General features: G+C 39.9%; 1 protein-coding gene across 8 annotated transcripts in view; it reads left to right on the top strand.

Moving 5' to 3' along the window:
• Positions 1-26,447, top strand: part of SFI1 (SFI1 centrin binding protein) — a 65,052-nt gene that overhangs the window by 870 nt on the left and 37,735 nt on the right. For 3 of the 8 annotated variants that reach the window (XM_032471481.1, XM_032471480.1, XM_014559306.2), the window contains exons 1-6: positions 2,694-3,215; positions 4,076-4,201; positions 13,187-13,360; positions 14,589-14,660; positions 21,427-21,537; positions 23,410-23,504. In XM_032471481.1, the coding sequence (XP_032327372.1) occupies positions 4,104-4,201; positions 13,187-13,360; positions 14,589-14,660; positions 21,427-21,537; positions 23,410-23,504 (550 nt within the window). In that variant the 5' untranslated portion in view covers positions 2,694-3,215; positions 4,076-4,103. Of the gene's footprint in view, positions 1-1,784; positions 2,548-2,693; positions 3,216-4,075; positions 4,202-13,186; positions 13,361-14,588; positions 14,661-21,426; positions 21,538-23,409; positions 23,505-26,447 lie in introns of those variants that run through there. The other 5 variants (XM_032471477.1, XM_032471478.1, XM_032471479.1 and 2 more) reach the window with 5 other exon arrangements.

The raw sequence follows: 26,447 nt of genomic DNA, 5'->3' as shown, positions 1-26,447 counted from the left end.
TGTTTACTCATCCGTCAAAGGGAGATAGCAGTTCTTATTTTCAGGCGTGTAGTGGGAATTAGAGATAACATTAAAAACACTGTTCTGGTTATCTTTTGCTGTGTAACAAACCACCCCCAAGCTCAGTCGCTTAACACAACATTTATATTGCACTAGATCTCCAATTTGGGGTGGCTCTGGCTGGGACAGCTAGTCTCTGCTCCATTCAGTATCAGCTGGGGCCCCTGGAAGGCTCCTGGCTCAGAACATCTAATGACTCACACACTAACATGTTTGGTTTTTGTTGGTAGCTGTTAGCTGGAACCAATGGAGCTGTTGGCTGGAACACTTTACATGGCCTCTCTCTGTGGCCTGAGCTCCTTCACAACATGGTAGCTAAGATTCCGAGGGCAAATGTCCAGATAGGAAGCCCATACAGTTGCTGAATTGTTTTTTCTAATCTAGCCTTGAAGTCACTCAGTGTCCTGCCACATGCCACATTCTGTTCCTCGGATAGGCATCACCAGGGCTGGCCTATATTCAAGGGGAGACTATTTAGACTACCCCTTCATATGAGAAGAGTGTCACAGAATTTGTAGGTATATTTTTAAATTACTACAAGCCATATGAAATCTGCTCAAGGCACTGTAGCTATCATGATAAGAGGTCTGGCCTGAAGCTCATTTCCTGGGTCCTCTGGTCTGTCCTGGTTAGGATATACTTTTCCCCGAACCTCTTTATTGTCTTCTAGAACCTTGTTCTGAACTCACTCATTACCTTTCAGTTTCAATTTGTCTTAAAGACGACAATTATTACCTAGGAATAAAGGCAATAATTTACTAAGGGACGGCACCTGTGAACTTTCACCTGTGCCATGTAAAAGCTAGATGCTTGCAAATCCTTGTTTCATTGTCGCTTTTAAATGTTATTCTCTATGGTAGAGATGATAATTTGTAATTCTAAATGCCCCCCTTTTGCAACTGAAATTAATTTTCAAGTAACAGTATGGGAAACCCTTTCGAGAGAGCAAGAGAGAAATGATTTGTTCTTTACTAAATCTTTGTCAGGTCTTGGTTTAGATTCAAATTCTTGGTTCAAAGTTTGGCATAAGGGGACTCCCAAGTTTCAGTCATTTGGAGAAATTAGCAGTGCAAGAATAGTAGAGAAGCAAGGGGAAATTAGAAACCTAGAAATTTTGAGAGCAGCCTCATCTCAGAAAGTTGGGATTACACCTCCACTGCTCTGCACCTCTCTAAATGGTGCTACTCAGCTTTTCTTGCTCCAAGGATAATGCCTAGCTCCAAGAAAATAGGATAGGATTTGAACAGTTTCACAGTTGTGGCATCATGTACTCAATGACTACAAAGAAACTACTAAGGGCCTTTGGAAGACCACACAGCAAATTATTTGCAGAGCCTAAACTCTTTTTGGCACTTTACATCTTAGATAGATATTATATATGCAAAGTACTTAAAATAGAGCCCAACACCACTAAGTGGTGCTGCACTAGCTATTGTTTCTCTATACTGTGGTATGGTATTCTAATATTTCCCAACAGGACTAATTTTCATTGTAACTCAAATGGAAATGCCCTTCATTTCTTACTAAGTTAGTCAAAGCTGAGGGTATTAAACACACGTGACAAAGTATCATCAAATTATTTAGGAAGCATGTTTACTGATTTATCAGCCTTATTTGTCATATTTTATATAAACATAATCTATATAAAGTACTTATAAGAGGACTAATTTTACAGTAAGTAAATATTAGTTACAGTGTTAATTAGACTTTGAAAGTCACTAAACTATTTAAAAACTACTTGGCCACATAACTTCACATGAGCCGTCCCAGGAAGATTAGCTCCAGTGTCCCGCTAAAGTGGAACTTCTCCTTTTAAACACTTTTAATTACAAAAATTAGCATACGTAGAAAATAGAGCAAACATGCAAATTACCTCTGATTCTAATCCCCAGACACCCAGCAAGTTATTTTTCCTCATGTTTTTAACATAAGGTCTTTCAAGCATTTAAATACATAATGCTGGCCTTTGCTCTCTCCGCCAGAAATCTCAGGTGCTTTCAAATGATTTACAAAGCACAGGAGAAAAGGATATAACAATGCCCTATCTACAGTCTCCCACCCTTATTTTTAAAAGATGATCAGAGTGGGCCTAAGTTAAAAATTTTTACTATTTACTAACAATTAGTGCTTGTTAATTACATTTTAAGAGGAATGGTTAAGAGAAGACCTCAGGCTGGGATAATTTTAATTCGGGGGCTGAGGAACACTGCGACCCTGCCCCCGCGTTCCAGAGTCACACCTTCCCTGGCCCGCGCATGCGCGCGCCCTACGTCTTACGGGCCAGCTCGAGCTCCCCGGGAACCACGGAGAACCGAGAGCCAGGGAGGCTCACGCGGGAGCCTGGAGGTGGGGGAGGAGGACCGCCAGACGAGAGCCTCATCCCTAGGGCTCGCCGCGCGAAGCCCTCCCACTCGTCGCGTCTAGGAACAGCAGTAGGAGGCTAAGCTCACAGAGAGCCCTCCGTGAGGCCGCCCAGACCGCGCATTGGTACGCGTCCCTCGGGCCGGACTTGCGGCGCTTGCGCTCCACGGAGGCTTGAGGGAGGCGTGAGGGAGGCGTGTCCGCCGCCTCACTGAGGCTGCGCGAACTCCGGGGCCCCTGCGGGGCGTCCCTCACGCACGCCGCGTCGCCGTGGAGATGGGGCGGGGCCGGCCGAGACGTGCGTCCTGAGGCACGGGAAGCCGGAGGCCGGCGTGGGCCGCGCCAGCTTGAGGAGTCCGGCCGGCGCCCGCCGAGATTCCTCTGGGGCGCGAGACGGGGGGGCTCGGCTTCCCCGGGCGCGAGGCCGGGTCACAGTCCCCAGCCTCTGAGCGGCTCGGCCTCTCGGGCCGGAGCCTAGCGGCGAGCGCACGTCCCTGCGAACTGGGCCGGGCGACTCCTGGGGAGCCTCCGTTTCCTCTTCCCCTGAAAGTGCAGATGATGCCCCCCGCCACGTGCCGAGGTCGGGAGTGGAGGGGAGGTGACCAGCGCTCGCAGGGCGGCGCCGGAGCTACGCTTCTCGCCCTGCAGGGTCCTGCTTCTCGCCGGCGTCTGGTGGCCCGGGCTGGGGGAGCCGCAGCGGGTGAGGGGCCAGTGCCGCCTCCGTGCGGGGGTCCTTAGCGTGCGCGGCCCCGAATCCGTGGTTTCTGGATCTCTGCTGTATGGCCGGACAAGGGGTGAGAGTATGCAGACCTCAGGGACCCCACCTGAGCCCTGAGGGGAAGATAAGGGCTAACACCTGCATTGGGAGGCCGTTCGGGTTTCTTGTTAACCTTTGGATTATAGTGAATGTGTGCTAAGTGAATGGTGTTAGGGGCCTGAGTACCAGTCCCAGCTCTACCGCTTGGCTGGTGACCAAAGGCACCTCGTTTACAAAATGAAGATGGCTAACACCTGTTGGGGTGGTTGTATTAAAGCAGATAATTAATTAAAAGTGCTTAATACTATAGCTAGCACAGAGTACCCGCTCCATGAATGCTATTTTGAATCTAGTATATACATTCTAGATGGCATGATATCCGCCTAATTGCCATGAAAATATGAGGCTTTTGAGTATAAGATGTCATGGAAAGCTTCCTGGAAGAAGTAGTTGAAACTTATTCTAAGATTTACGATATAAATTTAGGAATTTCTTTGCTTTTCTTTAGTAAAATCATTCATTGTTAGCTGCAGAATACTGTAGAAACTTATTTAATATTCTTTTACATTTATATTTTCCAAATGAATACATGTAATTAAAAATAATAGTAAGAAGGGGGAGGGTATAGCTCAGTGGTAGAGCACATGCTTAGCTTGCATGGGGTCCTGGATTCAATCCCCAGTATCAAAAATAAATAAATAAACCTAATTAATTCCCCCCCCCAAAAAAAACAAGCAAAAAAACTTTGTTTTTAAATCAGAGACTTCCCACGTTCATCTATTGTTGAATTAAGAAGGAGGGGCAGGAGACTAAGAACTGGCATGTAGCTTCTCATAACTGTGGCTCCTTAAGAGACTTAAGGTAATTTACTTTCTTTTTTATTCTCCTTTTTCTTAGAAGGGGAAGATACAAGACTTTTTGATTCATGAAGAATCTGCTCACTGAGAAGTGTTTATCAAACCACGGATTGAATTTCCATCAGAAAGGGATTAAGTGGACAATGGAGAGGAAGGTTGACTCCAGGTGAGTGATGGAACTTGACAAAAAAGTTAACTGAAATCATGGCCCGTTACAAAAGCCTGTAAACATTTTGTGTGTGAAAATAATGTGCAATAAAACAGTAGTTTTTTCTTAAATCATGAGTAGTGAGATAGGTACTTTGGGTTTTTTGTTGATAGTTTGGGATTCTCATATATAGAGTATAATGCACGTTTCATACCTTATATTACAGTCAAAAACCGTTTTGAGTGTGTGGAAATATCCCTCATTAAAATTTTGATTTTTTTGGTAGGTTTTTTTTTTGGTGGGAGGAGGTAATTAGGCTTCCTTCAAAAGAGACCCTTTGTTGTGCCAGCACAGTTTATTGAAAAGACTGTAGTGCCACTATTGTCGTTAACTAAGGATCCATTTAAGCCCAAGTTGGTTTCTGGGATTTCTACTTTGTTCCTGTGGTCAGTTTGTCCTTGATACAAAATTGTAATGTCTTGATTGCATAGCTTTACAGTGAGTCTGTGATCTAATACCACTTATCTAATACTTCTTGAAGAATGTCTAATTATTATTTTGATTTCTTGAATATGTATAAGCACATTTGACTGTCCTTTATGATTGTTGATTCTTATTTTGTAGTTGGCTTTATTCCTTTGATAACTATGTAAGTTTAAAAAGCTAAAGATCTAATCTTCTTAGAAACAATAATTAGTACATATATGTAAACTAAAAAAAATGTGCAGTATACTATTAAAAAAATTGTGGTGAGAAAAAAAATTTCTATAAGCTCTTCTTGGTCTTTGATAATTCCATGTAAGCTTCAGAATCAACTTGTCAAGTCTTCTTTCCACCTCAAACAAAAGCTTTAATTGGGGTTTTAATTGGGATTACTTTGAATCTATAGATTAGATCGGGGAAAATAACTGTATTATGGCAAGTCCTATGATTTTCCCTGTAGAAGTGTTTACACCTTTTGTTAGATTTACTCTTGTTTGGTATTTGTGGTTTGAAAACAGTATATAAATGTGAGTAATTTTTGCTTTTTGTTTATTGCTAGTTTATAGAACTATATAGTTGATTCTCATTGTTTGTGAATTCTGAATTTGTGAATTCACCTACTTGCCAAAGTTTATTTTAACTGCCAAATCTCAGTACTTTTGGGTCATTCTAGGACATGGGTAGAACACTGAAAAATTTGAGTGCCCAGCAGGCACATTCTCATCTGATGTGGAACAAGGCAATACTCTGGCTTCTTTTTTTAAAAATTGAAATATAATTGATATACAACATTATGTTAGTTTTAGGTGTACAACAATGATTCGGTATTTGTATATATTGTGGAATGATCACCGCAATAACTCTAGTTGACGTCTGTCTCCATACTTACAGAATTTTTTTTTCTTGTGATGAGAACTTTTAAGATTTAGTCTTTTAACAACTTTTAAATATGCAATATAGCATTAACTATAGTCACCATACTGTATATTACATCTCCATGACTTATAACTGGGTGTTTGTACCTTTTATCTCCTTTTACCTGTTTGGCCTACCCCCCACCTCTGGCAACTCTCAATCTGTTTTCTGTATCTGTGAGCTTATTTTTTTTGTTTGTATCTTTTGGTTTGTTTAGATTCCACATATGTGAGCTCATGTAGCATTTTTCTATCTCTGACTTATTTCATTTAGCATAATGATATCAAAGTCCATCCATGTTGTCACAGATGGCAAAATTTTTCTGGCTGTGACACTTTTTATGGCTGAATAATAGTTCATTGTATATATACATACATCACACTTTCTTTATCCATTCATCTGTCGATTGCTTAGGTTGCTTCCATGTCTTGGCTGTTGTAAATAATGCTACAATGAAATGGGGTGAATATATCTTTTCCAGTTAGTGTTTTCATTTTCTTCAGACAAATACCCAGAAGTGGAATTGCTGGATCATATGGTAGTTCTATTTTAATTTCTTGAGGAACCTCCGTACTTTTTCTCATAGTGGCTGCACCAATTTAGATTCCCACCAACAGTGCACATGGGTTCCATTTTTTCCACATCCTTGCCAACACTTGTTATTTGTTGTCTTTTTGAGATAGCCATTCTCAGACAGGTGTGAGATGATAACTCATTGCGGCTTTGATTTGCATTTTCTGATGATTAGCAATGTTCAGCATCTTTTCGTGTATTGTTGGCTATTTGTATATCTTCTCTGGAAGAATCTCTATTCAAATCCTCTATCTTTTTAATCAAGATTTTTTTTGGCTAATGAGTTATATGAATTCTTTATATATTTTGGGTATTAACCCCTTGTCAGATACATGGTTTGCAGATGTTTTCTCCCACTCAGTACGTTGCCTTTTCATTTTGTTGATGATTTCCTTTGCTGTGCAGAATCTTTTAAGTTTGATGTAGTCCCACTGGTTGATTTTTGCTTTTGTTGCCTTTCCTTTTGGTGTCAAATCCAAAAACTCATTGTCAAGACTGATACCAGGGAGCTTACCACCTAAGGTTTCTTTTAGTTTTATGGTTTCAGGTCTTACATTCAAGTTTTTAATCCATTCTGAGTTAATTTTTGTGTATGGAGTAAGATAGTGGCCCAATTTGCTTCTTTTGCATGTTGCTGTCCATTTTCCCCAATACCTTTTATTGATACTAAAGAGACTGTCCTTTCCCCATTGTATATTCTTGGTTCCTTTGTCATAAATTAATTGACCATTTATTCATGAGTTTACTTCTGGGCTCTCTATTCTGTTCCATGATCTATGGGTCTATTTTTATGTTAGTGTTTTTATTTATTTTTAGTTTTCAGAGGGAGGTAATTAGATTTATTTATTTATTTATTCATTTCAACCAAGTTACTGGGGATTGAACCCAGGACCTCGTGCATACTAAGTGCACATTCTGCTGCTGAGCTATACCCTCCCCCTGGATGCCTTTCTATTTCTTTTTCTTATCTAATTGCTCTGGCTAGGACTTCCAAAACTATGTTGAATGAAAGTGGCAAGAGTGGGCGTCCTTGTCTTATTCCTGATTTTAAAGGAAAAGGTTTCAGTTTTTCACAATTGAGTATGATGTTAGCTGTGGGCTTGCCATATTCAGCCTTTATTATGTTGAGCTGTGTTCCCTCTATACCCACTTGTTTTTCCCTGTATACTCACTGTTTAGCTGCCTTCTTATTTTAGCTCTCATGCAGAGATAGTCGAGGATGGAGACAGAAGGGGCAGAGCAGTGTAGTGCGAGAAGCTCCTGCTCTGGGGCCAGCTAGATAGGACTTGAGACCCACTGACACTTGTTCAGTGGGAAGCCTCAGACATGTCACTTAACAATGAACCTCATTTTCTCGTCTATAAAATGAAAATTAGAATCTAACAGGATGAGTTGTTTTAAAGGATATAAGCTTATAATCTATGTGAAAAAAAACATATATATGGAGAGAGAGAAAAATACGTATATGTTTGTGTGTATATACGTACATATACATATTTCCCCCAGGAGCAGTGGGTTCATTATTCACGAATTAAATGTTTGGGGTGACTATGTAGAATGCAATTACTGTAAGTAACAATCAACTATATATTTATTTTTGTATATTGACTTCATATCAAACAGTCTTGATAGACTGTCTTATAAATTTTAGTAGTTTACCTGTAGATTCTTTTGGGTTTTCTGCAGGTACAGTCATATCATATGCAGAATGATACTTTATTTCCCCCTTTCCTATCTTTATGACCGTAATTTTGTTTACTTGCTAACTCTGTCATCCAGGACCTCCAGTATCATGCTGAATAGAAGTGATATTGATCTTACTTGTCACACTCCTAATCTCAAAAGGAAAACTCAGTGTTTCATCCTAAGTGTGGTATCCGCTATAAGTGTTTCATAGATAACCTGTATCCCTTCCTAGTTTGCTAAGACTTTTTGTCATGAATGGATATTGACTTTTTTAAAAAGCAGCTGTTTTTTCTGCAACTTTTGAAATGGTTATTGTTTTGATGGCTGTCTATTGTTTTAATGGTTGATTTTTCTAATAATAACCTTTCCTTTCTGGAATTAAATTCTTCATTCTCCCTCAGGTTATTTTATCCTTTTTCCATGTTGCTGACTTCAGTTAGCTAATATTTTGTTTAGATTTTATGTAAGTGTTTATTAGGGAGACTGATGTATAATTTTACTTTCTTAAAAATGTCCTTCTTAGATTCTGTATTAAGGTTGTGGCTGGTCTCATAAAACTACCTGGGTTTAGGTAGCTCACAGCGAAAAAAAAAATGTGACAATGAATATATGCATGTTCATGTATAACTGAAAAATTGTGCACTGCACTGGAATTTGACACAACATTGTAAAATTACTATAACTCAATTAAAAATGTTTAGAAAAAAACTACCTAGGTTTATGTAGCTTTTGGATGGGTAGGGTTACATTTTTTGTAAAATTTTCTGTAAGAGTTTATGTGAGATCGGCATGAAATTTTTTCTTACACTTCGGTAGAATTTGACAGTAAGACCATCTAGGTCCAGTTTTCTTTGTGGGGAGGTTTTTATTAGCATTTAATTTTGTTAATGGTTATTGGATTATTCATATTTTAATTTCTTGCCAGTTTTAGTAAGTTTTGTTTTTCTAATTTATCAATTTTATCTACATTTTCAGATTTACTTGTATCAAATTGTTTATAGTATCTTCTTAGGGTGTATAATTTATAATGATATGTTTGCCTTTCCCCACGAGTAGTGGTTTATTTGGCATTCTCTCTCTTCTTGATTAGTTTCACTATTCGTCAATTTTATTAGTGTTTTTAAGGAGCTAACTTTTGTCCTTGATCTTCTCTATTAATGTTTGTTTTCTGTCTGTGCAGAAAAGAATTAACCTAGCAGCCTGACACTGCTGTCCTTAGAAAGTCTTGCTTGCAAGGTTCACCCTTGACTGGTATCTAAAAACTTAATTTTCAGGTGGTTTCCCACCATTCCCTAACTGATGATGGTAGTTAACTATGTCTGTACTGTGCAAACTTTGTGGTTTAGGCTGAACACCTTTCCTCCTGGGAGTCTGGAATTTTGGTGCGTGTGAGGCAAAGATTGCCCATAGGACCAACCCCCAATAAAAACTTTTGGCACTGAGTCTCTAATAAGCTTCACTGGTGGACACTTCACATGTGTTCACACAGTTCGATGTGGGAGGAATTCAGGGTATCCTATAAGACTCCCCAGAGAGAGAACTCTTGGAAACGTGCACCTGATTTCCAGCAGACCTTGCCCCATGCTCCTTTCCTCTTTGCTGATTTTGCTTTGTGCCTTCTGCTGTAATAGATCATATCCATGGGTACAACTACATGTATATATCTCTTTAATGTCTGAAGCCTCATGGATCTGTTGTTTGTTTCCTTTATTGTGGAGTCTAACTTCTTTGTGTGCTAGACATTTTATATTTTAAAATACATATAGGAATGTCTTCAGGCTTATGATGAAGGTGCCTTCTTTCAAAAAAGGTTTACATTTCCCTCTGTTAGTCTGCTTGGTACATTACTAGTCTCCAGTCACTTTATACCCATTTTAAGGCTTGCAGTTCCCTAACCCTGGTAGAACCCAGACTATAAATTCCCACCAGGCTGCAACACTTCTAATTCACCCACACCCTCAATTTTGTGAATGGTCCCTGAGTCTTTTGGAGATGGACTTGTGCTTATTTACTAAACTGATGTACAAACCAGAGTGCATTGGCCGGCTGTTAACGGCAGATTACAGGAACCTATCACCTGATGATCCTACCTACTGCTCTTAGTCAGAACTTAATTTCAGAAGTTAGTGGCTGGGGAGCTAGTACTGTAGTTTTTATTCTGGGCAGCCATGTGCCCACCTGAACATTCTGTTATGTGGAAGGAGAGAATAGATACTGGATGTGTGTCAGTGTCCTGTGCTGACTATAAGCTGTCAACATCTTGTCTTCTCATTGTACAAGGTCTTCACATTGAATACATGTTTGTCTTTCTAGCCCCAGGCCTAGCTATATTGCCAGGCGTATAGCAGGTCCTTGATACTGAATGGATAAACAAACGCACCACAGGATACACCTGCAAAGTAAATGTTAAATGAATTGGTCAGGGCATGCCTTCTCCTTGGCACTTTCGGATGGATATTTTCAAATTCTTTCTCCTCACTTCCATTTTTTTGTATTTCTTGGCTAACCATAATTCTCCTGTTGACATTAAAAAAGTAGTAATTGTATTTCTATGTTTTTAATTAAGCCAGGTTCTTTTCCTGTTCTTTATGATTTTTGGTGTGGTTCTTAAAATGCATTCTGTTTCATCTATTTCATATTTCTTTCCATCCTTCTGGCTTCCCTCCCTTCCATGAAATAACAGATTTCTATGAGTACCTGTTGTGAGTGCAGTGTGTTAGGGGCTGAGTATATACATTCGCAAATAAAAATGGTCCCTATCATCTTAAGGCTTACAGATGGGAAACATGTTCACAGACAAACCTGTGGTTTTAGCTTGTGATCTTTTCCTTTAGGTGTTAGAATAACTTAGATTTCTGAGGCCACCTGACTTACATCCCTATTGATATGTTTATGGTCTTTAAACTTCCAGAGCCATAAATAGTTCCTCTGCTGCTTGAATCACTAGCTGGTGAGGAGGAGCCCAGAGTCTGATGAAACAGAGCAGTGGGCAGGGATGACCTGGTGTGGGCTTTCCAGTCTGGGTGCTGATACCTGTTTGATTATGTAACAGGGCCTCAGAAGGGCACCATTCCAGCACACATTCCATCAATTTGCTGTTTCATAGGCTCTTAACCTTTTAGGGCCTCTTTCATTTTTATTTTAAAGTAAATGGGATGAAAGCCTTATTTTAAAAAATTTTGTTAACCTTTTATTTTGAAATAAAAATCAAACTTAGAAGTTGCAAGAATAGGATAAAGAATTAATATACCTTTCTTCTCCCAAATTCGCCTGTTAACATTTTGCCACACTTGCCTGCCCATCTGTTTCTGTCTGTCTGTCTCGGCATTTTCATATTGTCTGCAGACATTTGCAGAAGGGCAAAATTTTTAGTCCCCCGATGCTGGTGCTCCCAGCTGAGGTCAGACAAGGCAGGGTGCTCTGCCTTCTTGTTTTAGCTCATACTGTAAGCAAGGGTCCTTTTCACCGTCTATGTAACGCCACATTTTCAGTTTTGTGCTTTTTGTCGATGGTTTTGCTGTTTTCAGTGACCCTCCCACCCCAAATGTAGTGCTGAAGTGCTGTATAGTACTCCTAAGTGCAGGAAGGCTGTGATGTGCCTTATGAAGAAAATGTAGGTCAGATAAGCTTTGTTCAGGCATGAGTTACAGGGCTGTTGGCCATGAGTTCAATGTTAATGACTCACTATATGCATTAAATAAGGTGTCTTTGGATAGAAGTAAACATAAAACAAGGTCATGGATTGATTTCTTGATGAGAATGCCTTTGAAGGCTGGCAGGAACCTAGCCATGTATTTCCCCTTAGGGATAGTGGTTTAGTATACTCATTAATTCAGCATTTATGGTGACTTTATAGAACATTACTGCAAATAATGAGATTCAACTCTATCTGTATCCCTCCCCCCCACCCCTGGACCATTTGAGAGTAAGTTGAAGCCAGTTGTCCCAAAAATATTATTTATAACTAAAAAAACCCAAAATATAAGACAAACTTCCCTTTTTATTTTTTCTTTCTGGTCCAGGATCACATATTGCATTTTGTCCTTTTTGTCCCCTTTAATTTGGAACTATTTCTCAGTCTTTCCTTATCTTCCATGACCCAAACACTTTTGAAGAGTTCAGACCACTTACCTTTTATGCATATTTTTCAATTTGAGTTTATTCAATGTTTCTTCATGATTAGATTCAGGCTGTGCATTTTGGGCAAGAATTTCACAGACGCGATGCTGTGTTCTCAGTACCTCACTACCAGGAAATGTGGTCCCATTACCATTGATGTTAACTTTTATCACTTCATGAAGATGGTGTCTGCCAGATTTCTGCTATAAAATAATAAATAAGTATTTTGTGGGGAGATATTTTGAGACTACATTAATAGCATCTGTCTCATCAAACTTGCATCCACTTGTTTTGACATCCATTGATGATTCTTGTCTGAACCAGTTACTACTGTGATGGCTCTTAAAAGTATATTTATTAGTTGGCATTTTACTGCGAAGTAGCACTTTCCATTCTCCCCCGCTTATTTATGCACTCATTACTTCTTTAGTATGGATTTGTGGATTCCTATTTTATTCAGTAGGTTTTAATCTATTACTGCCCAAATGATCCCAGATTTGTCCAGTGGGAACCCTTTCAAGCTGGCTCCTGTGTCCTTGTAACATGCCTCCATCATTCTTTGAACATTACTTTCTGACCCAGTAATATATTTGAGGCTTGTTTCGTATTTTCACTGTCCCAGACCTGAAAATCAGCCATATTTCCAAGGAGCGCCACTTTCTCTGAGTAGGGAATGGTATTTTACATACAGTATTTGAGCTCATTGGTCGGCTCATTGCTGATGGGATGTTGTTGCTTCTCGGTGTTTCCTGCAGGTGGCGCTCTTAAAATCATGAGTTCATACCGATAAGATAATCTCTTAACATTTCTGAAATGGGATTAAAAGTCATAAATTTAGTGTTTTGTAAAAGTATGTTGTTTCATGTTGATATAAAAGTCACAAAATCTGAAAATCATTCCTAGATGTTTTTTATAGAAAGGAACCTGTTTCCGATTTGTATATGATTGTCCTTAGATGACATATTTAAAAAGAGTGTGTTAGGACTAATGATTCCAAGACACCCTCCAACTCTGCAGTTCCTGCCTAGAGCCCATCCAGCAGTACCCACCTGCAGAAGGGGCGGGTATTTCTGTCAGATTGGGCTGCTTACTTTCCTTGAAGCAGAGTTATATTGGTTTATCTCAATGAGCTTATCTATTTAATTTCACTGGTTTGTTAAAAGATATTTGCATCATAGGCAGAGATGATTTGATTCTCTCCTTTCCCCCTTACTCCTCAAACTTAAGGTCTTTTAGGGATGGTGCAGTTAAGAAACCTTACTCTCCAAAGATACTGTCCAACAAGAAGTCTTCTGCCTTCCTTGGGACCCGGAGTGAGTTACCTGGTGCCAGGCACCCAGTACAGTATCATCCCTCACGTGCCTGGAACCGAAGGGGCCGGTTAAGAGAATTGCGTATCAGGTGAGCTTAGGAGGAGGGGTCGCCTGCCCTCAGTGACTTTTTCATTGCTTTCCTTTCTTGGTTAAAATGAGGAGGTGATTCTTATTCTTATCTCAGTTAATTGGAGACCTGAATGCCTGTTCTTCCTGGCAGAAGATTCAGAATATTTAGGAATCTGCAGACATAAAGTCTGTCATTGAGTGTTCTCGTATAGTCTCCAGCTGTGCCCCGCAATGTGTAAGCTATAAAGAGTTTTCCAGAAAAAGTCTCAACATAGTCCAGGAAAATGGCCATTTTCCACTGCTCTTGATTAGGTCTATGAAGAGGATCCTTTTATTCATTCAACAAAAAGTTATCAGGCACCTGCCTGCCCGGGTGTTGTGCTGGGTGCTCAGCTTACAAGGTGAATAGGACGTTCTTGGTCCACGACCTCATGAAAGCGTAAGATCAGGTTGGCTTGGCGGACTATTAAACAAGCCACAACAGCAGAGTGTGGTAAGTGCTGTGGGAAGAGAAGATGTGGTACCATAGGCCCATGTGGCAAGAGCAGCCACGCCAGTGTAGCCAGCAGTGACTTCCTGGAGGAAGTGGTATTTAAGCCGAGTCCTGAAAGGGATGATGCAAGACTAAGCCAGACAAAGGGCAGGAGGAAAAGGAGCATTCCCATGCTGAACCTGGAGATTAAACCAGCCAAGACGAGCCAACATTTTTGGTGTATACCAGGCACTGTGCTTGTACTGGGGATACTATGAGACATGGTCCCTGCTCTAGGAGCTCACAGTGCAGAGGGAACAACAGGCACCCTGCAAGCTGGTTCCTGGGATTTGGTATCATATGTTACACTGGGGGTGGGAACAGGGTGCTGAGAGTACAAAGCTACTCGCTCTGTTTGCTTGGGGAAGGTCCAGGAAGGCTTCACGTAGGAGTGAGCATTGACGATGAGCCCTGATAGGTAAGCGGACATTTGCCAGATGTTTCAGGCAGGAAGAATAATGTGAACAAAGGCACTGTCATGTACTTCCTTTCCTCAGCTCCGAAGTCTTCGCTGACAAAGTTATCTGCTTGATTTTAGTTTTATAAATCTATCCCATCCCGTGCTCTGTTTGATGAAAGATAATCTATGATTCACCTTTTGACTAATACTAGTGTCTCTTCCCCTGGGACCTCCCCTCCCCTTCCCAGAAAATTGATGATATAAACCAAATGGAGCTTTAAAATGTATATGTCCTTTTTTTTTTCCTTCTTTCAGATGCGTGGCCAGAAAGTTCATATATTTGTGGATTCGAATGACTTTTGGAAGAGTATTTCCCTCTAAAGCCAGGTAGTATTAGCTCAGAACACCACACTGCTGCTGAGTTCATTCTAGGTTTTTGTTTTGTACTAAGCCCATTATATGACCTTTGTTTTGGCACATGTTACATCCCCCTGCCCCTCCCTAGCCTCCATTAGCCATATAATAAATGGTAACTTAACACATACTGTTATGACTGAATGAATGTATGAAGGAATCTAAATAAGTCAGGACAATTAAGAGTCTCTGGGGAAAAAATTATTTGCCCAAGAGAAGTAAATGAGCTCTTTCAGGTCTCTGGTGAGACTGACAGATTGACTTGGTCTAGGACAGAGCCTGAGAAAAAAGTTGGCATTGATGAGGGGAGTGAAATTTAGTCAGGAGAAAAACCCCAGTGCTGGTGCAGTATCTTCACTTGGTCTAGGCTGCCACCTGCTGCTGCAGATTTTGTTCACCCAGAGTGGACCACAAGGGGGAGCCACTGGTGTCAGGGACAGGCAGGTGCAGGCAGTGGTGGGGCTGGAGAGAAGGGGCCAGGGTAGGGAATGTTTCAGAGAACTGACAGCCATTGGGAATGCAAGCATTTTTACAAAACTGAAATGTTACTGGTCCTTACCCTTTCCCCTTCCCCTTACTATAAATTTTCCTGTTTCACTTTTATGACAGTATGGCCTTGCTAATCTGGAACATCAAGTTCTCTCAAGCCATTTTGGGCTGTGTGTGTGTTCTCTGAAGTCTTTCTCTGTATACCTCGTGGGGGCCTTGCTGTTCCTGCCTCCTTTGTATCTTTACCAGGGAGGCTCCCTCTGTGGCAGCAGCCCACCCTAGCTGCACGGATAAGGCGTAGTCCACCCCCGCCTCTCCACCTTCCCCAGGACCTTGGCCCTGCCCTTCTTTACTGCCTTGATAGTGCTTCCTCCCGTCAAATAATTTTTTGTTGTTGTTGAGCTTTTCTTGTTCTCAGGGGGTGGGGGGAGGAATGATCTGAGTTAAACAGTTTGCTGTTATTGGAAATCTTTCCTTTTTCTTACTCAATTGAGTATTTCATTTATTTTCTCCCCTGTTAGCTTAGAAGTTATGTACTCTTATTCTTTGACTGACTGCCCTAAAGAATATATGTCTGTTTAACTTACTGGGGTCTAATGTTAATTGGTTCTTTTACCCTCTTCCCAAACAAGGCAAGGTCCTTAGAACATTTCAACTCTGCCTGTCCTCACTTACATGCCCTTGTTGTAATATATTTTAATTCCCTTTATATTTTAAAATCTGCAGAATGTTGCTATTCTCATTTTATACAGCCAGTGTTCACTTGGATTTATTCATGTGTGTACACTTCCTGTTGGTCTTTGTTTCTTTCTGCATCTCCAGGTTTCCATCTGTAACTATCTTCCTTCTATCATTAAAAACTTTCTTTGTATGATTGTTTTGCTACGTGGTTACTCTGTGTGTTTTATAAGGATTCAGAGATTGAGAAACTATGTTGCTGCCTTCAGGATCTTCTCCAAATCCTTTTCCTACTTAATTTTGTCAAACTTAGACTTGACTCATTTGACTGGAAACCTCTTTTCAAATAATAGTTATTTATATGCCAAGTACTTGGGAAATGCTTATTGTGTTAGAAATGCATTTGACTACAAGTAAGAGAAAGTCTGGTAACAGCTTAAACAAATCCGAATTTGCTTGTTCTCACATTCTGGAGGTTGGTATTGGTTCAGCTGTTCAGTGGTTTTATCAAAGACTCAGGCTTTTAGAACCTTTCTAGTTCACCATCCTTAGCATGTTGGCCCTTTGTCCTCAGAGATGACGCTGCATAGTTGAAAGATGCCTGTTGCAACTTTATACAGGAAGGGGAGAGGAGGGTGGTGTCAGCTAGATCTGTCTCTTTATCTGGAAAGCAGAACTTTCCTAGAAACCCCCAGCTGCTTCTGCCTCTGCCTCATTGGCCAGGGCTATGTCACTGGCCACCTTAGCTACAGAAGAGGCCGGGAAAGAAACCTTCCCAGCCTTTGTAGTGGGTGCTGGTGAGGAAGCAGAGACCTGGCAGTGGGTGTTGGGTTCGCCAGCAACCAATGTCTGCCTCACTGCTTTAGAGCATTAGCATTGTGCTCTGTTCCTCTTGAGTGGGGGCAGGTGCAGAGGAAGGGGTACTGGGCTGTAACTGGGGAGACCTGAGTTTGAGTTCTAACCCAGACGCTAGCTAAATGTTTGATCTGGGGATAAGTTGTGGTTCTGGGTCTCAGTTTCTCAATTGTCAAATGAGAGGGTGAGAATATTTGTTTCTTGAGCATTTCCCAGAATTGTGATTCTGATACTGTGTTTCCATTGACTTAGAAATTTCAACTTGCAAGCTCTTTGTAAATCAAGTGGGTTGTTTGTTACTTTGGAGAAGGTTGTGCATATTATCTTTGCATTTTTTTTTTTTTTTTGGTCTTTTTCCATATTGAATTATTTCTTTCTCACTTTTAGGCAGGGTAATGCCTTTATGTGCTTGAAGACTGTTTTAACTGTTATAAGCTGGAGTTTTATCAGTAATAAACTGAGGCAAAATGACCCTTAAGTTAGTAGGGCAAAAGTAATAATACAGTATGTGTTCATACGTAAGGCAGTCTTAAATATGAGGTAGTCACCTCTAATTCTAAAGAGAAGATATGAGCAAAATTATTTGGCTCATTTGAGAACTAGATAAAACAGTCAGGCCCATTTATAGTATTTGTTTATTTATCAATATTTCTTCTTCATTCTTAGTCATATTTTCTTGGGAAAACAGAAGTAACAGAAGAGCCCTTCACCGTATCTACTGATTGCCAGCATCTGTCACCATATAGCCTGCTTTCCCTACTGTTAGGCAGATGAACTGTCCACGTTCTTATCTGTGGCAAAACCCTTGACTTTTGTACCATATTCCCCTTGGCCCTATTCCAGGCCATCACACTAGCAGTTTTTTTCCTCCCTCTCTTCTCTGCATCAGTTTTTCCTTCTGTGCTGGATCATTTGCACCAGCATATAATGCTGTTATTGTCCTATCCTGAAAAAAGTCTCTTTGACCCTATTTCCTCCTGCAGGTAGCTCTCCATCTCTTTGCTCGCCTTTTTGTCAGATCTCCTGGCCATCCCCAGGATATCCAACACCTCTTTCTGTGGCCTCAAGTCCAGCCTACAAGGCTTTTTTTTTTTAATTGATACACAGTTTGTTACAGTGTGTCAGTTCCTGGTGTACAGCACAGTGTCCCAGTCATGCATATACATACATATATTCATTTCCATATCCTTTTTCATTAAAGGTTATTTATTACAAGATATTGATTATAGTTCCCTATGCTATACAGAAATTTTGGGGGTCTATTTTTATATATAGTGGCTAACATTTGCAAATCTCAACTCCCACATCCTGTGAGGCTTTTGATTCCACCATTCCACCAAAACTTTTGTAAGTTCACTACATTTGCTTAAATCCGTGGTGAACTCTTAAGTTTCCTCTTACTCACCAAGAAGCATTAGACAGTCCATCATTCCCTTCTTCAAGAAGCCCCTTTTCCTCCCAGCTTCCAGGTTACCGTTCTCTCATAGTTCTCCTTCCACCTCTTTATTCCTTCTAACTATGCTTTGTTGGTTCCTCCTCATCTAAGCACCCGGCACCCAGTCCTTGCACTCCCAGCTGTGGAAGTCTCATCAAATCTCTTAACAATTCCCACATCTACACACCCAGCCCAGACCTCTCCTTTGAACTCTGGTCTGCAGCGTATGTGACAACTTCACTGTGTGTCTCATCGATGTCACAACTCAAGATGTCCAAAGCCAAAATCTTGATCTTCCCCCGAAAGCTCCCTGCTGAGCCTTCCCCTCCCCAGTGATGGAAGCTGCCATCCTTCCAGGGATCCGGCTCAGAAAGCTGGGGGTCATCCTTGATACCTCTTGCTCCCTCACACCCCACCTGCTACGCCGAATGCAAAATTATGTTGATTCAACGTTCAAAGTAGATTCAGACTCCAAGCTCTCTTCAGCACCTCAAGTTGCTACTACCCTGGTCCAAGCCAAGCCATCATCGTGCCTCCCCTGGATGACTCCGGGGGCCTCCTTGCTCCCCTCCTGCTTCTAGCCTTGTCGCTGGTCGGTCTTTCCATATAGGAAGTCTGAGTAAATCAATCACACCACTCTCCTGTCGGACCTCAGGCAGCTTCCACCTGCTGAGAGTCCTTCCTTACTGTGGCCTACAAGGGCGGTCAACTTGTTGTTTTACCTGTATGTGGCTCTTTTCCTTTTTCATTTCTGCCATCATATTTTTAATTTCTAAGAGCTCTCTTTTGTTCTCTGAATGTTTTTTGAAAAATAACATCCTGGAGGTTCATGATTTTTTGTGGTTAATGTAGTGATTTAAGACTTTTGTCTGCTCTGAGGGAAGGATATAGCTCAAGTGGTAGGGCGCATGCTCAGCACCCAGGAGATCAGGGGTTCAAACCCCAGTACCTCCTCCAAGCAGAAATCAATGAACAAACCTAATTATCCTGCCCCCATAAAAGGTTTTTGTCTGCTCTGTTTCTTTTAAGCTTTTTTTTCTGTTTGCTTTTTGTTCAATCTCTCATGTTGGAGTCTTTCCTCAAATGTCAACATATCCTTTTATTGTCTACCCGTATTTAAGACGTAAGCACTAAAACACTAATTTTAGTAGCTATGTATACATATAAAGTGTATGCACAGGGACTTGTCAGTTGAGAGTTCCACTTTAAGCTTTTGAAGCAGAGACCAGTTTAACCGGGAGATCTCCATCTGTCAGGACCTGAAGGCCTGTTCCCTTAGGTTGACCAGTTCTCCCTAGGGGAGAAGAATCCTCCAGACTCCTTCTGAGATGGGGTGGGTGGGGTGGAGGCGGGAGGCGGGGGCAGGGGTTATAAGCTCTGCTGTAAGCAGAGGAGGGGAAAGTGGGTCTCACTGTTCAGTGTGTAGATTCTCTATTTAGGACCGTCTCCAGAGCTTGCCTCTCCAGGGAGAACCCCGAGTCTCTGCCCAGGTGAATAACAAGGTCCGGGGGCCTACCTGCTTCTTACACGCAGGTTTGCCAACAGTCCTGTGTTTTCATCTCCACCCAGGACTCCGCCCTTCCTGATGCCTCTCGTTCCCACACCTCTCTGGGGCCTGTGCCACCCACTGCTTGCCTCTTGATCCCTCACCCCTGCCCCACCGGACACTTAGTTCTCGGATTTCGCTCACCTGTTGATTCAGCTGCCCTGCTGCACCCCCCCCCCCCGCCTGCTTTCTATCCTTCAAAATTTGTTGGCATCTCTTGCTGAACATTGTTGCTCTTGCTCTGTTTCTTTATCACACCTTTTGTAAGTATTGGCTGTTATTTTAGTGAGCTTTTGGGAAGAGAAGGAAGTAAGATGGGTAGACGGTAGTGGTGGAAGGAAGGACACGTGCAGATTTAAGTGGTTCTTTTTCATTAAAATTTAAAAAATTATGAACAAAGCTGCTGTTCAAAAATTTTCTCAAACTAAAGAAATGTGTAATATAGGAAACACCAGTGTCCTGTAATCCCTTCCTGAGAGAGAACCACTGGTAATAGTTTGCTATTCTGGAGCTCTTCTTGGGCTTTTAATTCATACAGTATGATAACATGTATGTACACATACATGCATGCATATAGATGTATGTATTTTTACATACACAAATGTGTGTGCATACATTTTATACATATATATTTGATGTATATTAATTATAACATATGGGTACTGGATATACCAAAAACATTAACTTAAATCATGTTAAACACACTACGAGGTAGCTTTATTTTTTCATCTAACAACTTTTCTGGAGCATCTTCCATTTCAGTATCTTTAGCTCTACTTCATAAAAAATGACTGGTGGGGTGAGGCTATAGCTCAGTGGTAGAGCACGTGCTTAGCATCCATGAAGTCTTGAGTTCAATCCCCAGTATCTCCAGTAAAAAACATAAATAAACCACATTTACCACCCCCCCAAAAAAGAAAAATACCCACTGGGTGGCATTAATTGAATTTAACCTTTCCCCTTTTGCTGGGTATTTGTGGTGATTTTCTCTACTTATTATTATAACAGTAGTGAGGTGAATTTTCCTATGTATATTTTTGCTGTCCAATTTTAAAAACCCGAGAGTTGGTGAGGAGGAGGTTCATGTTAGTAACCTGCATAACCATGAAAAGAAACTCAGAGTGACTGACAGGACCAGAGTTCCTGAGTTGCTAGTCTCCTTGACCGTGCCTTGTTAGCGTCAGCACTCTCACTGCCCTCTTGTTTCCTTCCTTTTTAGCTTTTCCCTTCTTACTTTCTCTTACCTCCTTTTGCTGTGGTTGTAGCTCCCCTGGCCAGACTTCAGTTAAACTAATGTACTCTGTTCATGTTAAGTCCTAGGAGTACCATTAGGCATTTGCTTATTTTATAACTTTTATTCTCCTGTGAATGTAAATAAGAAGGATAGCTACTACTTTCTACTAACCAAAACTATTTTTTATTCTGATGAATGAAAACAATAGAGAGTAAGAATTCTTAACTCACTTACGGTATTTGAAAAGCCAAATTTTTTACTTTTACCTCTTTAATTGGTAAGATATATAATATAACATTTTCTAACCTCATTTCCAGTTTGAGTAGTTCTAAGGTTTTGATGTGAAAAAGTTAAATACGTCTATGTTTAATCAATTTTGGTGTTATCAAATAATGAGCCACACTTTTCTATGAGAAAGCGACAGCAGTGTGAAACTGATTTGGAAATAGATACCAGCTCCAGCATCATCATGTGTTTCTCTTTTTTTTTTTCATTACCCTAGGTCTTACTATGAGCAGAGATTACTACGGAAGGTCTTTGAAGAGTGGAAGGAAGAATGGTGGGTTTTCCATCATGAGTGGAAACTTCGTGTTCGAGCTGACTGTCACTACAGGTCAGATTTCATTTTATGTTATTATTTTAGTTTTACTAATAACACATTATCAAGTAATTACTTGTTGGCATGTTTCTAGTCAAAAGAAGAAAAGGTTTATTTTTCCCAGTTTTATTGAGGTATAATTGACATATATTACTGTATGAGTTTCAGGTGTTCAAAATAAAGGTTTGACTTACATATTATGAAATGATTACCACAATAAATTAATAGTCATCATCTCATAGAGATACAATACAAAGAAATGGAAAAAAAATTTTTCATCTTGTAGTGAGAACTTTTAGGATTTACTCTTAGCTACTTATGTGTCATACAGCAGTGGCAACTTACAACTGGAAGTTTGTACCTTATGACTGCTCTCCCTACCCCCTGCCTCTGGTAATCACAAATTTGATCTCTTTTTCTGAGTTTTTAACTTTCTTAGTGGCTGTTCCAGTTTACAGTCCTGCCAACAGTGCACAAGGGTTCCCTTTTCTCCACATCCTCACCAACATTTATCTCTTGTCTTTTTCTTTTTTCTTCTTTATCTTTTATTTTTGGGAGACCTAATTTCCTCCTTTCCTTTTTTTTAAATTGAGGTAAAATATTAGGTACTGATGTTAGCTGTGGGCTCATCATAATGGCCTTTATTATAATGAGACACTGATGATCACATGATTCTTTCATTCTGTTAGTGTGATGCATGAAATTGATTGCATTTGTGAGTGTTGAACCTTCCTTGGCAAGGAAAAGAGTCTTGAATCATTTTCTGTTTTTTTAAAAAAAATTTTATTTATTAAAAAAAAATTTCTAATGGAGGTATTAGGGATTGAACCCAGGCCCTGATGCATACTGAACATATGCTCTACCACTGAGCTATACCCACCCCCCATTTTCTGTTTTTCTTCAAATTCTTTTTAGAGTAAGCAAGATCAAAGTCCTAAATTAAACCCAAGCACACATATGCATGTGAGCACATACACACAGAGATACCGAATTCAGGTAACAATTAGGTACTAATCATGCTAATGATTTGAATTGGCTTTTCTCACTGACTCTCACTTCTATATAATTTCTAGTTCTGAGAGTATTCTTTTCTTTAAAATAGTAAAGTTGTTTTAATTTATATTGATTGTGGGAGAAAATTTATGCCCAATATAGCCATTAAGAAAATGGAAATAGAAGAAACTCTTAATCCTTGACATTTGTATTCCCGGCGATAAGTGGAGAAAGAAAAAGTAAAAATTGGGAAATTATATCAAATACGTACTTTTATACCTTTTTTAAAGTAAAAACTTTATATGTCTTATACATTGTCTTTTTCAAATGGCATTCATTCTTGTTATAATCATGTCTTTAGGTTTTGGGGGGCAGGGTTTCTGATTTATGAATATGTCAGATAGAATATAGACAGCATTGAATTGTTCTTGTAAGCTGGTAGAGCATGAAATAAAGTCTTAGGAAGTGGGATAGTGAAGATGTGGAGGGACTGACAATCTTAAGTGTATAATTTATGTATTGAGTAGGAAGGGACGAAGAACATTGATCGTGTTTTAGTGCAAAGGAGTAGTAATATTTTACATAGTGTGGATGATTGAAATATCACTGCCATTCCAGATGGCACGGCTTTGTGGGTGCTGAAGGTGAAGTTATTCTCAGATCATTCACACCTTTTTATGCTTAGTGATAGCATAAGGTGCGGAGAATGACTCTCAAGGAGGATAGGTTTCACCGTAATTGTAGGAAATGATATTTTAGCTTAGGATATAGATTGGCTTTTTAGTGTCAGAAGCGTCCACGTTAGTTTTTCCTGAGTACAGAATGGACTAGGTATGTCGGATTAGGAGTTGTTTTTGTTTTAAAGAAACGGCATTTGCTTCTTTGGCTCCTCAGGTACTACTTGTACAACCTGATGTTCCAGACCTGGAAGGCCTACGTGCATCAGCAGCGGGAGATGAGGAACAAGTACATGAGAGCCGAGGGCCACGGTGAGAAGAGGAAGTACATTTCTGAAGAAAATGCCTTGTCTACTTGTTTTTCTCCTTTATTAAGACATTATTTTTGTAGAGCAGTTTTAGATTCAGAGCAAAATTTCGGCAGAGGTACAGTAATTGCTGATATACCTACTCCCCCCGCATGCAGAGCCTCCCCATTATCAATATCCCCCATCACAGGATGCACTTGTTACAACTAATGAACCTACAATGACACGTCATAATCATTCAAAGCCCGTAGTTTAACATCAGGGCTCACTCTTGGTGCTATACATTCTGTGGGTTTGAGCAAACGTATAATGACATGTAGCCATCATTATGGTATCATAGGGTATTTTCACTGCCCTACAAATCCTCTGTGCTCTACCTGTTTAGTTCATCCCCACTGGCAACTGCTGATCTTTTTACTGTCTTCGTAGTTTTGCCTTTTCCGGAATGTCATAGTTGGAATCTTACAGTATGTAGCTGTTCAGATTGGCTTCTTTTACTTAGTAATATGCATTTCAGTTTGCTCCATGTCTTTAATGGCTTGATAGCTGATTTCTTTTCAGTGCCGTATAATATTCCACTGTCTGGATGTATCAGTTTATTTTTCCATTCATCTACTGAAAGACATCTTGGTTGTTTCCAAATTTGGGCAGTTATGACTAAAGCTGCTGTAAATATCTGTGTGCAAGTATTTGTGTGGACATAAGTTTTCAGCTCCTTTGGTTAAGTACCAAGGGAGTGTGATTGCTGGATCAATATGGTAAGAGTATGCTGAGTTTTGTAAGAAAATACCAAACTGTCTTCCAAAGTGGCTGTACCATTTTGCATTCCCACCAGCACTGAATGAGCTTCTGTTGCTCCACATCCCCACCAGCATTTGGTGGTGTTAGTGTTTTGGATTTTGGCCATTTTAAAAGGTGTATAGAGGTATCTCATTTTAATTTGTGTTTCCCTGATGACATAATGATGTGAAACATCTTTTCATATGGTTATTTGCCATCTGTATATCTTCTTTGGTAAGTGTTTAGGTTCTTTTGCCCATTTTTAATTGAATTATTTGTCTTGTTGAGTTTTAAGAATTCTTTGTGTATTTTGGGTAATAATCCTTTGTCAGATGTCTTTTGCAAATAGTTTCTTCCACTCTATGGCTTATCTTCTCATTCTCTTGACATGGTCTTTTACAGAGCAAAAGTTTTTAATTTTAATGAAGTCCAGCTTATCAGTTTTTTCTTTCATGGATCAAGCCTTTGGTGTTGTATCTAAAAAGTCATCACCATACCCAGGATCATCTAGGTTTTCTCTTACGTTGTCATCTAAGAGTTATTTAAAGTTATTTTCCTCATAAAATGAGGAAGTGCTATATTCTCTATTTTCTATAAGATAGTTGTAGAATTAGTATTATTTCTTCTTTAAATATTTGGTAAAATTCTCCATGAAATTTTCTGAGCCTGGAGTTCTTTCTCTTTGTTGGAGAGCCTTAAACTTTGAATTCAAGTTTTTAAATAGATACAAGACTATTCAGGTTATCTGTTTCTTCTTGAACAATTTTTGTTAGTTTGTGTCTTTCAAGGAACTGGTCCATTTCAAATACATTGTTGAATTTATGGGCGTAGAGTCATTTGAAGTCATGTCATTATTACAATGTTTATGTCTCCAGGGTCTATAGTGATAGCGTCTCTTTTGCTCCTAGTATTGGTAATTTGTGTCTTCAGCCTTTTATTCTCTGTCTCTGGCTAGAGCTTTATCAATTCTATCGATCTTTTCAAATAACCAGCTTATCTGTTTATTAGATTTTTTTTCCCCTATTGTTTTTCTGTTTCCAGGTTACGTTTGTTTGTTTTTTTTCACCCCCAGGTTTCTTGATTTCTGCTCCTGCTTTTATTATAGTCTAACTTCTCCAAGGTTTGGTTTTAATTTGCTCTTCTTTTTCTGATGTCTTAAAGGGCAAACTGAGATTATTGATTTGTGACTTTTCCATTTTTCTAACGTAAGCATTTACTGCTGTAAAGCTTCCTTTAAGCACTGCTTTAACTGCATCCCTCAGATTTTAATATTTGCAGTAACGTTTTCATTCAGTGTAAAATGTTTTCTAATTTCATTTAAGATGTCCTTTTTGACCCATTAGATTATTTAGAAGTGGTTTAAATCCTATATTGGGGATTTTCCAACATCTTTCTGTTATTGACCTTTTAGTTTATCCCATTATCATCAGAGAACAGACTTAGTATAATTTCAGTTCTTTCAAATTTGTTCAGGGTTTTTTATGTGGCCCAGAATATGCTCTCTCTTGTGAAAGTTCCATACTGAGGAATCTGCATTCTGCTATTTTATGTTGTTATTTATAGTTATGATAACTACAGCTATGTTATGGAGTAGAAGGAAAAGTCACTTGATATATTAAGATAAAAAGTTATTTCTGACAACATGACAGTTGTTTTAGGCCATGCCCACAGACTCCGGGGACTGTTCATTCACTCTTAACACTGTTAAATAAAAAGTCTGCAAGTACTTTCAGGCCTAAAGGAAGCATGGTTTTCAAAATGTCATCAGAATCATGGCAGAGACAGTTAATGCAGATTCCTGGGTTCCACACTCAGAAGATAATAGCTTGTGTTTATTGGAGACACTTCTCATTGATAATCTTCCTTTCCTGTTTGCACACCTACCTCTAAAGGAGGCACCAATCTGCAGATAAGGAACTTGTGTAGGGTTACTTAGCTAAGTGACGAGGTCAGTGTTCAGACCCACCCTGTCTTACTCAGGAGCCTGAACTCTGAAGCAGAGCACCTTGCTTGTCCTTGTTGCCCGAGGTGCGCTGATTGCTCAGGTTGGGGATGGGCGTGAGGAAGCTACATGTTAAATTCTTTTCCGTATTTTGACTTGACTTGTCAGCAGCTATGAAATGCAAAGTATAGTTGTAGTTCTACTGACCACATTTTGGAGAATGTC

Source organism: Camelus ferus, chromosome 32 (genome assembly GCF_009834535.1).
Source record: "Camelus ferus isolate YT-003-E chromosome 32, BCGSAC_Cfer_1.0, whole genome shotgun sequence".
In the NCBI taxonomy this organism is placed as follows: Eukaryota; Metazoa; Chordata; class Mammalia; order Artiodactyla; family Camelidae; genus Camelus; species Camelus ferus.
This window is presented reverse-complemented; position numbering and strand designations above follow the sequence as displayed.